At 55.7% G+C, this 14,628-nt stretch overlaps 1 protein-coding gene across 1 annotated transcript in view; it reads left to right on the forward strand.

The window, feature by feature from the left end:
* LOC124471899 (vesicle-associated membrane protein-associated protein B-like) overlaps positions 1–8,845 on the forward strand; it is a 33,575-nt gene extending 24,730 nt beyond the window's left edge. Inside the window, exon 5 of the mRNA XM_047026562.1 lies at positions 8,680–8,845. Within this exon, the coding sequence (XP_046882518.1) occupies positions 8,680–8,845 (166 nt within the window). The remainder of the gene's footprint in view (positions 1–8,679) is intronic.
* Positions 8,846–14,628: the final 5,783 nt, after the last annotated feature.

The following is a 14,628-nucleotide window of genomic DNA, read 5'->3' on the forward strand; positions in this document are numbered from 1 at the left end:
CCCCTGCCGTTGGTCTAATCCTGTTACCAGGCCTCCCTTGAGCTCCGCCGCAGGCCGAGACCTGAGCCCAGCCCTAGCCCAGCCCCGATCCCAACCCTCACCCTGTTGCCATTAAGGCTGCCATTGGGGGATTAGGGCTAGGGCTAGGGTTAGGGTTGGAGTTCCAGACTTCCGGGACCCCTGCCGTTGGTCTAATCCTGTTACCAGGCCTCCCTTGAGGTCCGCCGCAGGCCGAGACCTGAGCCCAGCCCTAGCCCAGCCCCGATCCCAACCCTCGCCCTGTTGCCATTAACGCTGCCATTGGGGGATTAGGGCTAGGGTTAGGGTTGGAGTTCCAGACTTCCGGGACCCCTACCGTTGGTCTGATCCTGTTACCAGGCCTCCCCTGAGCTCCGCCGCAGGCCGAGACCTGAGCCCAGCCCTAGCCCAGCCCCGATCCCAACCCTCACCCTGTTGCCATTAAGGCTGCCATTGGGGGATTAGGGCTAGGGTTAGGGTTGGAGTTCCAGACTTCCGGGACCCCTGCCGTTGGTCTGATCCTGTTACCAGGCCTCCCTTGAGCTCCGCCGCAGGCCGAGACCTGAGCCCAGCCCTAGCCCAGCCCCGATCCCAACCCTCACCCTGTTGCCATTAAGGCTGCCATTGGGGGATTAGGGCTAGGGTTAGGGTTGGAGTTCCAGACTTCCGGGACCCCTGCCGTTGGTCTAATCCTGTTGCCAGGCCTCCCTTGAGGTCCGCCGCAGGCCGAGACCTGAGCCCAGCCCTAGCCCAGCCCCGATCCCAACCCTCGCCCTGTTGCCATTAAGGCTGCCATTGGGGGATTAGGGCTAGGGTTAGGGTTGGAGTTCAAGACTTCCGGGACCCCTACCGTTGGTCTGATCCTGTTACCAGGCCTCCCCTGAGCTCCGCCGCAGGCCGAGACCTGAGCCCAGCCCTAGCCCAGCCCCGATCCCAACCCTCACCCTGTTGCCATTAAGGCTGCCATTGGGGGATTAGGGCTAGGGCTAGGGTTAGGGTTTGAGTTCCAGACTTCCGGGACCCCTGCCGTTGGTCTAATCCTGTTACCAGGCCTCCCTTGAGCTCCGCCGCAGGCCGAGACCTGAGCCCAGCCCTAGCCCAGCCCCGATCCCAACCCTCGCCCTGTTGCCATTAAGGCTGCCATTGGGGGATTAGGGCTAGGGTTAGGGTTGGAGTTCCAGACTTCCGGGACCCCTACCGTTGGTCTGATCCTGTTACCAGGCCTCCCCTGAGCTCCGCCGCAGGCCGAGACCTGAGCCCAGCCCTAGCCCACCCCCAGCCCAGCCCCGATCCCAACCCTAGCCCTGTTGCCATTAAGGCTGCCATTGGGGGATTAGGGCTAGGGTTAGGGTTGGAGTTCCAGACTTCCGGGACCCCTACCGTTGGTCTGATCCTGTTACCAGGCCGAGACCTGAGCCCAGCCCTAGTCCAGCCCCGATCCCAACCCTCGCCCTGTTGCCATTAAGGCTGCCATTGGGGGATTAGGGCTAGGGCTAGGGTTAGGGTTGGAGTTCCAGACTTCCGGGACCCCTGCCGTTGGTCTGATCCTGTTACCAGGCCTCCCTTGAGCTCCGCCGCAGGCCGAGACCTGAGCCCAGCCCTAGCCCAGCCCCGATCCCAACCCTCACCCTGTTGCCATTAAGGCTGCCATTGGGGGATTAGGGCTAGGGCTAGGGTTAGGGTTGGAGTTCCAGACTTCCGGGACCCCTGCCGTTGGTCTAATCCTGTTACCAGGCCTCCCTTGAGGTCCGCCGCAGGCCGAGACCTGAGCCCAGCCCTAGCCCAGCCCCGATCCCAACCCTCACCCTGTTGCCATTAAGGCTGCCATTGGGGGATTAGGGCTAGGGCTAGGGTTAGGGTTGGAGTTCCAGACTTCCGGGACCCCTGCCGTTGGTCTAATCCTGTTACCAGGCCTCCCTTGAGCTCCGCCGCAGGCCGAGACCTGAGCCCAGCCCTAGCCCAGCCCCGATCCCAACCCTCGCCCTGTTGCCATTAAGGCTGCCATTGGGGGATTAGGGCTAGGGTTAGGGTTGGAGTTCCAGACTTCCGGGACCCCTACCGTTGGTCTGATCCTGTTACCAGGCCTCCCCTGAGCTCCGCCGCAGGCCGAGACCTGAGCCCAGCCCTAGCCCACCCCCAGCCCAGCCCCGATCCCAACCCTAGCCCTGTTGCCATTAAGGCTGCCATTGGGGGATTAGGGCTAGGGTTAGGGTTGGAGTTCCAGACTTCCGGGACCCCTACCGTTGGTCTGATCCTGTTACCAGGCCGAGACCTGAGCCCAGCCCTAGTCCAGCCCCGATCCCAACCCTCGCCCTGTTGCCATTAAGGCTGCCATTGGGGGATTAGGGCTAGGGCTAGGGTTAGGGTTGGAGTTCCAGACTTCCGGGACCCCTGCCGTTGGTCTGATCCTGTTACCAGGCCTCCCCTGAGCTCCGCCGCAGGCCGAGACCTGAGCCCAGCCCTAGCCCAGCCCCGATCCCAACCCTCGCCCTGTTGCCATTAAGGCTGCCATTGGGGGATTAGGGCTAGGGCTAGGGTTAGGGTTGGAGTTCCAGACTTCCGGGACCCCTGCCGTTGGTCTAATCCTGTTACCAGGCCTCCCTTGAGCTCCGCCGCAGGCCGAGACCTGAGCCCAGCCCTAGCCCAGCCCCGATCCCAACCCTCACCCTGTTGCCATTAAGGCTGCCATTGGGGGATTAGGGCTAGGGCTAGGGTTAGGGTTGGAGTTCCAGACTTCCGGGACCCCTACCGTTGGTCTGATCCTGTTACCAGGCCGAGACCTGAGCCCAGCCCTAGTCCAGCCCCGATCCCAACCCTCGCCCTGTTGCCATTAAGGCTGCCATTGGGGGATTAGGGCTAGGGTTAGGGTTGGAGTTCCAGACTTCCGGGACCCCTGCCGTTGGTCTAATCCTTTTACCAGGCCTCCCCTGAGCTCCGCCGCAGGCCGAGACCTGAGCCCAGCCCTAGCCCAGCCCCGATCCCAACCCTCACCCTGTTGCCATTAAGGCTGCCATTGGGGGATTAGGGCTAGGGCTAGGGTTAGGGTTGGAGTTCCAGACTTCCGGGACCCCTGCCGTTGGTCTAATCCTGTTACCAGGCCTCCCTTGAGCTCCGCCGCAGGCCGAGACCTGAGCCCAGCCCTAGCCCAGCCCCGATCCCAACCCTCACCCTGTTGCCATTAAGGCTGCCATTGGGGGATTAGGGCTAGGGCTAGGGTTAGGGTTGGAGTTCCAGACTTCCGGGACCCCTGCCGTTGGTCTAATCCTGTTACCAGGCCTCCCTTGAGGTCCGCCGCAGGCCGAGACCTGAGCCCAGCCCTAGCCCAGCCCCGATCCCAACCCTCGCCCTGTTGCCATTAAGGCTGCCATTGGGGGATTAGGGCTAGGGTTAGGGTTGGAGTTCCAGACTTCCGGGACCCCTACCGTTGGTCTGATCCTGTTACCAGGCCTCCCCTGAGCTCCGCCGCAGGCCGAGACCTGAGCCCAGCCCTAGTCCAGCCCCGATCCCAACCCTCGCCCTGTTGCCATTAAGGCTGCCATTGGGGGATTAGGGCTAGGGTTAGGGTTGGAGTTCCAGACTTCCGGGACCCCTGCCGTTGGTCTAATCCTTTTACCAGGCCTCCCCTGAGCTCCGCCGCAGGCCGAGACCTGAGCCCAGCCCTAGCCCAGCCCCGATCCCAACCCTCACCCTGTTGCCATTAAGGCTGCCATTGGGGGATTAGGGCTAGGGCTAGGGTTAGGGTTGGAGTTCCAGACTTCCGGGACCCCTGCCGTTGGTCTAATCCTGTTACCAGGCCTCCCTTGAGCTCCGCCGCAGGCCGAGACCTGAGCCCAGCCCTAGCCCAGCCCCGATCCCAACCCTCACCCTGTTGCCATTAAGGCTGCCATTGGGGGATTAGGGCTAGGGCTAGGGTTAGGGTTGGAGTTCCAGACTTCCGGGACCCCTGCCGTTGGTCTAATCCTGTTACCAGGCCTCCCTTGAGGTCCGCCGCAGGCCGAGACCTGAGCCCAGCCCTAGCCCAGCCCCGATCCCAACCCTCGCCCTGTTGCCATTAAGGCTGCCATTGGGGGATTAGGGCTAGGGTTAGGGTTGGAGTTCCAGACTTCCGGGACCCCTACCGTTGGTCTGATCCTGTTACCAGGCCTCCCCTGAGCTCCGCCGCAGGCCGAGACCTGAGCCCAGCCCTAGCCCAGCCCCGATCCCAACCCTCACCCTGTTGCCATTAAGGCTGCCATTGGGGGATTAGGGCTAGGGTTAGGGTTGGAGTTCCAGACTTCCGGGACCCCTGCCGTTGGTCTGATCCTGTTACCAGGCCTCCCTTGAGCTCCGCCGCAGGCCGAGACCTGAGCCCAGCCCTAGCCCAGCCCCGATCCCAACCCTCACCCTGTTGCCATTAAGGCTGCCATTGGGGGATTAGGGCTAGGGCTAGGGTTAGGGTTGGAGTTCCAGACTTCCGGGACCCCTGCCGTTGGTCTAATCCTGTTACCAGGCCTCCCTTGAGGTCCGCCGCAGGCCGAGACCTGAGCCCAGCCCTAGCCCAGCCCCGATCCCAACCCTCGCCCTGTTGCCATTAAGGCTGCCATTGGGGGATTAGGGCTAGGGTTAGGGTTGGAGTTCAAGACTTCCGGGACCCCTACCGTTGGTCTGATCCTGTTACCAGGCCTCCCCTGAGCTCCGCCGCAGGCCGAGACCTGAGCCCAGCCCTAGCCCAGCCCCGATCCCAACCCTCGCCCTGTTGCCATTAAGGCTGCCATTGGGGGATTAGGGCTAGGGCTAGGGTTAGGGTTGGAGTTCCAGACTTCCGGGACCCCTGCCGTTGGTCTAATCCTGTTACCAGGCCTCCCTTGAGCTCCGCTGCAGGCCGAGACCTGAGCCCAGCCCTAGCCCAGCCCCGATCCCAACCCTCACCCTGTTGCCATTAAGGCTGCCATTGGGGGATTAGGGCTAGGGCTAGGGTTAGGGTTGGAGTTCCAGACTTCCGGGACCCCTGCCGTTGGTCTAATCCTGTTACCAGGCCTCCCTTGAGCTCCGCCGCAGGCCGAGACCTGAGCCCAGCCCTAGCCCAGCCCCGATCCCAACCCTCACCCTGTTGCCATTAAGGCTGCCATTGGGGGATTAGGGCTAGGGCTAGGGTTAGGGTTGGAGTTCCAGACTTCCGGGACCCCTACCGTTGGTCTGATCCTGTTACCAGGCCGAGACCTGAGCCCAGCCCTAGTCCAGCCCCGATCCCAACCCTCGCCCTGTTGCCATTAAGGCTGCCATTGGGGGATTAGGGCTAGGGTTAGGGTTGGAGTTCCAGACTTCCGGGACCCCTACCGTTGGTCTGATCCTGTTACCAGGCCTCCCCTGAGCTCCGCCGCAGGCCGAGACCTGAGCCCAGCCCTAGCCCAGCCCCGATCCCAACCCTCGCCCTGTTGCCATTAAGGCTGCCATTGGGGGATTAGGGCTAGGGCTAGGGTTAGGGTTGGAGTTCCAGACTTCCGGGACCCCTGCCGTTGGTCTAATCCTGTTACCAGGCCTCCCTTGAGGTCCGCCGCAGGCCGAGACCTGAGCCCAGCCCTAGCCCAGCCCCGATCCCAACCCTCGCCCTGTTGCCATTAAGGCTGCCATTGGGGGATTAGGGCTAGGGTTAGGGTTGGAGTTCCAGACTTCCGGGACCCCTGCCGTTGGTCTGATCCTGTTACCAGGCCTCCCTTGAGCTCCGCCGCAGGCCGAGACCTGAGCCCAGCCCTAGCCCAGCCCCGATCCCAACCCTCGCCCTGTTGCCATGAAGGCTGCCATTGGGGGATTAGGGCTAGGGTTAGGGTTGGAGTTCCAGACTTCCGGGACCCCTACCGTTGGTCTGATCCTGTTACCAGGCCTCCCCTGACCTCCGCCGCAGGCCGAGACCTAAGCCCAGCCCTAGCCCACCCCCAGCCCAGCCCCGATCCCAACCCTAGCCCTGTTGCCATTAAAGCTGCCATTGGGGGATTAGGGCTAGGGTTAGGGTTGGAGTTCCAGACTTCCGGGACCCCTACCGTTGGTCTGATCCTGTTACCAGGCCTCCCCTGAGCTCCGCCGCAGGCCGAGACCTGAGCCCAGCCCTAGCCCAGCCCCGATCCCAACCCTCACCCTGTTGCCATTAAGGCTGCCATTGGGGGATTAGGGCTAGGGCTAGGGTTAGGGTTGGAGTTCCAGACTTCCGGGACCCCTGCCGTTGGTCTGATCCTGTTACCAGGCCTCCCTTGAGCTCCGCCGCAGGCCGAGACCTGAGCCCAGCCCTAGCCCAGCCCCGATCCCAACCCTCGCCCTGTTGCCATTAAGGCTGCCATTGGGGGATTAGGGCTAGGGCTAGGGTTAGGGTTGGAGTTCCAGACTTCCGGGACCCCTGCCGTTGGTCTGATCCTGTTACCAGGCCTCCCCTGAGCTCCGCCGCAGGCCGAGACCTGAGCCCAGCCCTAGCCCAGCCCCGATCCCAACCCTCGCCCTGTTGCCATTAAGGCTGCCATTGGGGGATTAGGGCTAGGCTAGGGTTAGGGTTGGAGTTCCAGACTTCCGGGACCCCTACCGTTGGTCTGATCCTGTTACCAGGCCTCCCCTGAGCTCCGCCGCAGGCCGAGACCTGAGCCCAGCCCTAGCCCAGCCCCGATCCCAACCCTCACCCTGTTGCCATTAAGGCTGCCATTGGGGGATTAGGGCTAGGGCTAGGGTTAGGGTTGGAGTTCCAGACTTCCGGGACCCCTGCCGTTGGTCTAATCCTGTTACCAGGCCTCCCTTGAGCTCCGCCGCAGGCCGAGACCTGAGCCCAGCCCTAGCCCAGCCCCGATCCCAACCCTCACCCTGTTGCCATTAAGGCTGCCATTGGGGGATTAGGGCTAGGGCTAGGGTTAGGGTTGGAGTTCCAGACTTCCGGGACCCCTGCCGTTGGTCTAATCCTGTTACCAGGCCTCCCTTGAGCTCCGCCGCAGGCCGAGACCTGAGCCCAGCCCTAGCCCAGCCCCGATCCCAACCCTCACCCTGTTGCCATTAAGGCTGCCATTGGGGGATTAGGGCTAGGGCTAGGGTTAGGGTTGGAGTTCCAGACTTCCGGGACCCCTACCGTTGGTCTGATCCTGTTACCAGGCCGAGACCTGAGCCCAGCCCTAGTCCAGCCCCGATCCCAACCCTCGCCCTGTTGCCATTAAGGCTGCCATTGGGGGATTAGGGCTAGGGTTAGGGTTGGAGTTCCAGACTTCCGGGACCCCTACCGTTGGTCTGATCCTGTTACCAGGCCTCCCCTGAGCTCCGCCGCAGGCCGAGACCTGAGCCCAGCCCTAGCCCAGCCCCGATCCCAACCCTCGCCCTGTTGCCATTAAGGCTGCCATTGGGGGATTAGGGCTAGGGTTAGGGTTGGAGTTCCAGACTTCCGGGACCCCTGCCGTTGGTCTAATCCTTTTACCAGGCCTCCCTTGAGCTCCGCCGCAGGCCGAGACCTGAGCCCAGCCCTAGCCCAGCCCCGATCCCAACCCTCGCCCTGTTGCCATTAAGACTGCCTTTGGGGGATTAGGGCTAGGGTTAGGGTTGGAGTTCCAGACTTCCGGGACCCCTACCGTTGGTCTGATCCTGTTACCAGGCCTCCCTTGAGCTCCGCCGCAGGCCGAGACCTGAGCCCAGCCCTAGCCCAGCCCCGATCCCAACCCTCGCCCTTTTGCCATTAAGGCTGCCATTGGGGGATTAGGGCTAGGGCTGGGTTGCAGTTCAGTACTTTGACCTCCATCGGCTCAGGACCACGTGCACCTGTATTCTAGCGCCATGTAGATCTTCCAACAGAGGGGGTAGGGGAGTAGACCCCCTCTAGGACCTCAGAGAGGTCAGGAAAACGTATCAAATTGTGAAGACTAAAGGAAAATAAATGCAACAAGGAAAAGGAAAACTCTGGATTGAGTCTCAGTTTTGTTAAAGCACGTCAACCTAGGCGCATTCCAGAGGACAAAAGGGAACAAAATGTAGGAGGAAAGTTGCTACCACAATTCGTAAAAAAAACCCGGCTGCTTGTTGACCGATCAACTGTACTGTGTCTTCCTACGTGGACAAAACGCTGAGCAGAAAACTATTAATCACTGGAGCATTACTATGGTCCAGAGGACAAAAGGGAACCAAACGTAGGAGGAAAGTTGCTCCCACAACCTGTGGCCTGGGGTGAGGTAAGTGAATTCCGAAGCACTCGAAAAGATGTTTCAGTAACCGATAGGGTACACGGACCGTATCCTCTAATAGACGTGTGCACAGGGTCTAAGCAGGAATGTGCGCTGAAGAAGTCTTGTCCCCACAAGAGAGGTTCCCCCCAGAGAGAGGTAGATGACCTCAGGTGTCAAAGGTCACTTGTGTCTGTAGTACGAGTGTGGACACAGGGGGTTCCTCTTGTCCCGAGTGCAGGATCATCTTAAGGGAAGTCCAGAAGGAGGCAGTCCATCCTGTGGGTGTGTGGGACGTGAGCTGAAGGCCGTTATCAAGTCGGGATCCAGGCGGTGAAAGAGTCCTGCGGGGTTCAGTATCCTTAGAGGGATGGTTGTGGCGTGCTCAGAAGTCCTGCGGCAGTCGTTCTTCCGTGGTCACTGTCAATGATTACCACCTCAGAGCCCCTGTCAGCTGATGTGATGAGGAGGTGTGGGTCCAATCCGGCCCCGTGCCGGTGGGTTTAAGTCAAGCCATCGCCGTGGAAGTGGCCAGGGGCTTGGCCGTATTTGGAAACAGAACGCGCTGGGGGACCGGTCCGGAAGGGGGCCAAAGGGCCCTGACGGCCTTTGTGACGGAGACGGGGGACAAAGGGCTCCGCCTTTACCTGCATGAATACGTCATCGCAGGGTAGATAGGCCTTAGCCAGGTGTGGGGTCACCTGAGACACCGTGGTCCCCAGGTCGGCAGAAGCCCACCGGACTCCTCCCAACCTGGACACTCCCTGTTTCAGTCACTCCCCTCTGGCAAAAGGCTGCGGTCCATCAGGACCAAAACCTCACGCCGCACAAACAGTTTCTTCCCTTCCGCTGTTGGCCTCCTCAACAAGGCCAAGAGCTCACACTGACTTTAATGACTTCATGTCTTAAAACTATTTACATTTTGCACTACGTTCAATTCCTGTAATGTTTGTATTTTAAATTGTATTTTATATTGTAAATTGGCAACTTATATTTTATTTTATGCCCACTTATATTTTATTTTATGGTATTCCGCTTAGTATTGCTAGCTTATGTATCCTTAGTATAGTTAGACCACATATTTAAATGTAAGATTCCTATATGTTTATTGTATGCACCTTCCTGCCAAAGCAAATTCCTTGTCTGTGCAGACTTTCATAGCGAATAAAATCCCATTCTGATTCTGATTCTGACACCCAACTCCCAGGCGTCAGTCCAGTTACAGACATCCTCAAGGTTGGTGACGTAGTTTTCCAGGACCTGGAAGCATCATTTGAACCAAGTCTCTGTTTCCTCATGGAGTTCCGCCCAGCTCTCCCGAGTGGGTGACGAGGGGCGGTAGATGGCCGCGAAACCATCCACCGTGCTCCGATACCCTGGCGCAGGACGTTGTTCCGTAGGAAAGTGTCAACGTCCACTTGGTGGTGGATCGTCTTCACAATCCGGCCAATCAGTTTGCCCACGGCTACGGTGTCCTGCCCGTAGGACTGGTGGGCCTGTTTGCGGAACACCGCGTGTTTGTCCCCCGATCGTGGGATACTCCCCGTTGGCAGGATGGGGACAGCGGCGGCGCTAGCAGACCTGGGAGCGGCTGCAGTGCCGGCGGCGGCAGATTCACAGGCCGGGTCTTCTGCCTTTCTGTAGTCTAGACTGCCGCGCCGGGGTCACCGTAGGCTTGGCTGGAGCCTGGTTGGCTGCGCCAGGACATGGATGGGGGGGTTGCACGTCCACGGGATCAGTAGCTATCGTAGCCTCCATGGCAACCTCCGACGCAGGAGGGGTGGCCGAAGGGGTGGTCAGTCGTAAGTTGATCCCACGGGAGCGTGTCTCTGTAGGGACTGGGTTCCCTGCGCCGACGCAGTCGGCCTCATCCCCCTGGCACGGAGAACGGCGTTCCCACTGTGGGGAGGGGGAGCAGGAAGGCTGCCCGAGGGGGCGGGACGTAGCCATGGCGGCGGTCCAGTGCAGGCCAGTCGTATGCCTCCTCGTATCTAGGGGAGCGGGAGGCATTGGTCCGGGTGGGGCAGGAACGGCAGTTGTAGTGGTGGGACATGATCGTGGGGCGCGCGAAGGATGGAGATGGAGGGAGGGCTAGGGAGAGGAGCAAAAAGGAGGAGGAAAATTATTAGTTGTAGGGGTGTGTGTATTGGGGAGAGAGAAAATAGTGAGGGGCTCAGGGTGAGGGTTGGGCAGAGGTCAGGGGAGGTCTGGTAACAGGGTTGGACCAATGATAAAGGTCCCGGAAGTCTGGAAATCTAACCCTAGAACCCTAAGCTAGGGTGAAGTGTGGTAGCCGGGGCAGAGAGGGGCAGTTCTATGGGTGCATGTGAATCCTTTGTTTGAAAAAAGGGCTATACAAATAACATTTGATTTGACTTGATGAGTAAGGGAATGAAGTGGGAGAGAGTTAGACAAAGTGTCTGCGGAGGGAGGACGGATGACACACAGAAGAGACGGATGAAAGAGAGAGAGAGATCTGGGATAGGAATGATGTGTTGAACAGCATAGTAATCTGAGAGGAGTGTGAGTAGAAGTACACTTGTGGTGTGTGTGTGTTTAAAGAACCACCACAGAATAGATTGTGCAGCTGTGATATTGCAACGTGTATTATATTCAGTAGTCAAAATATTGTAAAATGTCAGATGACCTAATATAAGAGCAGAGCCGTGACTGAATACTGAATGGTCCTGGGGAACCCTGCCCACATGAGGAGGGCACTGCGAGTGTTCTTCTGATCACATCTCAGATACACTCCTCTTCAAAGCCAACAATGACAGACTGTGCGGTCTCGGAGATGTAAGCACAGTTCTTTCTATATATAAAAACCATCTCACATCACATCTCTTGCTGACAAGTCAGGGCTTACAGCAGGAGTAACAGTGTTTAAAACGCCACAGGCAATGAAAGAAGACTGAATCAGCCAATCAGAGGAAGAATGGCAAAGTAGGCAGGAAGGCCGGGAGACATGCAGGTAACAACACTGGTCCTTACAGCTCTGTCAACAAGCAAAGCAAAATAGATTGGCGGATTAAATGTGCGGTCTGCACAACCACACACACACACACATACCCGCAAACACACACAACCACACACATGCTCATCCTGTGATATCAAAGACTGTCTTCATTCAAAGCCAGCTCAGCCAAGCAAAGAGAGTGAACAGAGAGAGTGAACAGAGAATGCACATGTTGCCATTGGGCTGGAGCAGCCAATCACAGGTCAATGAGTTGTACTGTATCAGGTATTCTGCCTGTGCACTGATGAGTTCACCTGGTCTGGATGAAGCCCAGGACGAATGGATGAGGCAGACACTCATCCCACTAATGCAGACTCCTACTATTCTTGTTAGGGTGCTTTTGTTTCGCGTTATTGTTGACATATTTCTCATAGGCAATAGTGTGTGCACATGGTCTGGGTGACGGTAAAGATGAAGTGTATGTAGTTTAAATGTTTTCATATTCATGGCCAATTTTCATTAACAATTTTAATCAGATTCTTCCCGAATTGACCACCAATTTTGATTTTTTTTTTTTGTCTTGAATGTTTAAGGCATAGCGTGTAGTGAATAACCTGACAGAAGATGAATACATGTTCCTTGTGTGCTGTGGGTTTGTGTGCACATGTACCTGACTTTCACTGATGGCCTGTTTGGAAGGTTTATTCTTCCATCACACACACTCAACTGACACAGAGTACACAGACAGTCAGTCATGTATGTGGGTGTGCAGACTGAGTTGGGGGTTTGTACAGTTGTGTGTGTTTCAGTGTGAGAGACCAGCAATTTTTAGGGTTTAAACAAAGCCCTTCTTAGGTTGCCTTTGTCACAGTGGTGGACGGAAAACACACCATTGCTATGGCCCTGTGTGTGTGTGTGTGTGTGTGTGTGTGTGAGTGTGTGCTCCCTTGCCTCGTATCAATGGCAGTCACTTGGTGGAGTGTTGGAGGAGTGCGTCAGTGTGTTTACTGTTTTCACAGATGGAGCAGAGAGACTGTCAGAATAACTGAGATAAATGACTCGTGCTTCAGCACAGCAGATGGGAAAAACAACAGTCTCTCAGGCAGACATGCACACACAGGCTAACACACAGATACACACACACACACATAGACACACACAGACACTGTACATGTGCACACACACTGACACGGAGCATAATGGAGCATTGGAAGAGATCCGCTTCCTTGCAGAAACTCGAGAGGAGATGTAGAGTGGGAGTTCACTCATAACTCACACACACACATGACTGCGTGTGCAATGCATACACACACACACTATCTATTCTACAACCGATGGAGTAAAAAAGAACACAGACTATATTTCTGTTCCTGATAGCTGACCACGGTAGCAGAGCTACTTATTAGTGGTGTGGCTTTAGATCCTGATGGGCTCAATATGTTCTCATTCCAGCCAATGAGGACTGTGCATCTGTTATCAATGAACAGTTTGGCTGAAATAAAATAGACTTTAGAGTCTGGCCTTTACAATGAAACACTTAACACAAAACCTCACCTGTAGTTTCTTCCCTTTCCCCTTGAACTGCATTTTCATGTGTCCTGGTCCTCAGTGGTCTATACATTAAACACTAAAACTATGGTTGTATTTTCTTCCAATACTTTTTATATACAAATGTGAATGGTTATGATGTCCATATTCATAAACATGCAGCCTGTTTACAGCCTGTGTGATCCGGCCCAGGGAGTCAGCTTAACAGGTTATCCTTTAGTGAGCAGTTAATGAGGAGCTGGTATTGGGAATGAAACACTGATCAAACACAGACCTCTAGAGGTCCCTTAGAGTAGTGCAGCTACAAATCCTGAATTACTGCAGACAGTCAAAACCTGCAGGTGATAAGATATGACTGAGGTAGTCAGTGAGTGAGAGGGAAAGAGACAGACTACCTGACAGAGATTACCTAGAGCTGACTAACATGAACACAACACTCAAACCAGAACATTAGGAAAACACTCTTGAAATATAATTTATTGCACATTTAAAGATAAACATGAAGTGGCACAATACCCATTTCCATTTCAATCTTGTTACACCAAAGAAAAGAAGACTTTGAAAAGAATTTGTTACAAAATTCTTAGATCTTCCTTTTTTTTTTTTTATATATATATATCATTGTCAGTTTTTTTGTAAATTGTTTTGAGAATGAAAAAGTTTGAGGGACCAGAAACTGCATAGGTTGATGAAACGGCCGTGAGGCTGAAGTGAGCGCTCTGAGCCTGGTGTTCTGAGCCAGGCGCTCTGCTCACAGTTTCTGATGAGTTCTTGGCTTCACCCTCTTGGGTCTCCGGATTGATTCCCTCAGAGATTCCGGACCTTAAGTTATATGGAGTTCTAACCTTGACAGGGCCTAAAGGCCTGGGACTAGAGTTAATTTGTAACCAGGAAATGTTGAGGGGGATTCCCATTCTGTGACAGTGTGGCAGAGTGTCTCTCTGGTTTGACAGCCAAACGACTTACTCCTGCTGGGCAACCTACAACTGAGAAGAGCATGTGCCTTGTTTTACAGGTCTGAGTTTGGGGTTGTAGCCATGCAAACCCATGGCCGACAAGATAGAAAACTGTAGATCTATCACAATATTATTATTAGTCAATTACATAAATGTAAAAAACATGTTGGCCTGCCCAGTTTACAGTATTTTCATCATCATCGCACGTTGGATGGAAAGCGTGCCCTTTAAAAAAAACCCATTAGATTTAAGGTTTAAGAAGGAAAAAAACTATACAAACAAATTACATGATAGTCACAGTCATTTGTTGCAAACATATGTACACTTAAGATTATCATCCAATGATTCATTACAAAAACACTGTGCACCTTCTTCAATATCTTCCTCCTCCTCCATGATCATCATCATAAAGATAGTGAGCACTGTTTTGGCTTCTGTTCAGGGACTGTACAGAGTTAATTCATCACCATGACAACCTCTCGTCTCCTCCCTCTTATTATTGCTGTATGGCACAGGTCTTTCAGGCCCCACCCACACGCAAGCAGGGCCCAGTGTGACGGGGCAGCTACTTGGCTTTAGCCAATCAAATGTGTTCTTGGGGGTTCCATTGAGAGGGAGGTGGATGTAGGGGGAGGGTGCTGAGGGAGGAGAGCCCTTGGCCGAGGGGCTGGGATAGGAACAGGCCCAGTGGGTCTTCAAGGCCCAGAGTTCTCTCTCCAGTGGTCTGGGCTGTGGAGACACTTCCTCTGGCGCCAGTCAATGGAGACTTTCCATTCAAACTGTCTTTTTAGACCCCGATTTACTTAGATCTACTTTGGGCTTAGCAGAACAGACACAATCTAGCCAATGGTCAACTAGAGCACCTCTGGAGTAAAATGACATTGGCATGCTAAATAGGTATAGAACTAGCTATTGACTATATGATTGGTTGGTCTGTTTGAGGCTCAGACTTTTCTCCAGTGCTTTTAAAGCACTCAGGCAATGGGCGACTAGTACA

This window comes from Hypomesus transpacificus, chromosome 9 (genome assembly GCF_021917145.1).
Source record: "Hypomesus transpacificus isolate Combined female chromosome 9, fHypTra1, whole genome shotgun sequence".
Classification (NCBI taxonomy): domain Eukaryota; kingdom Metazoa; phylum Chordata; class Actinopteri; order Osmeriformes; family Osmeridae; genus Hypomesus; species Hypomesus transpacificus.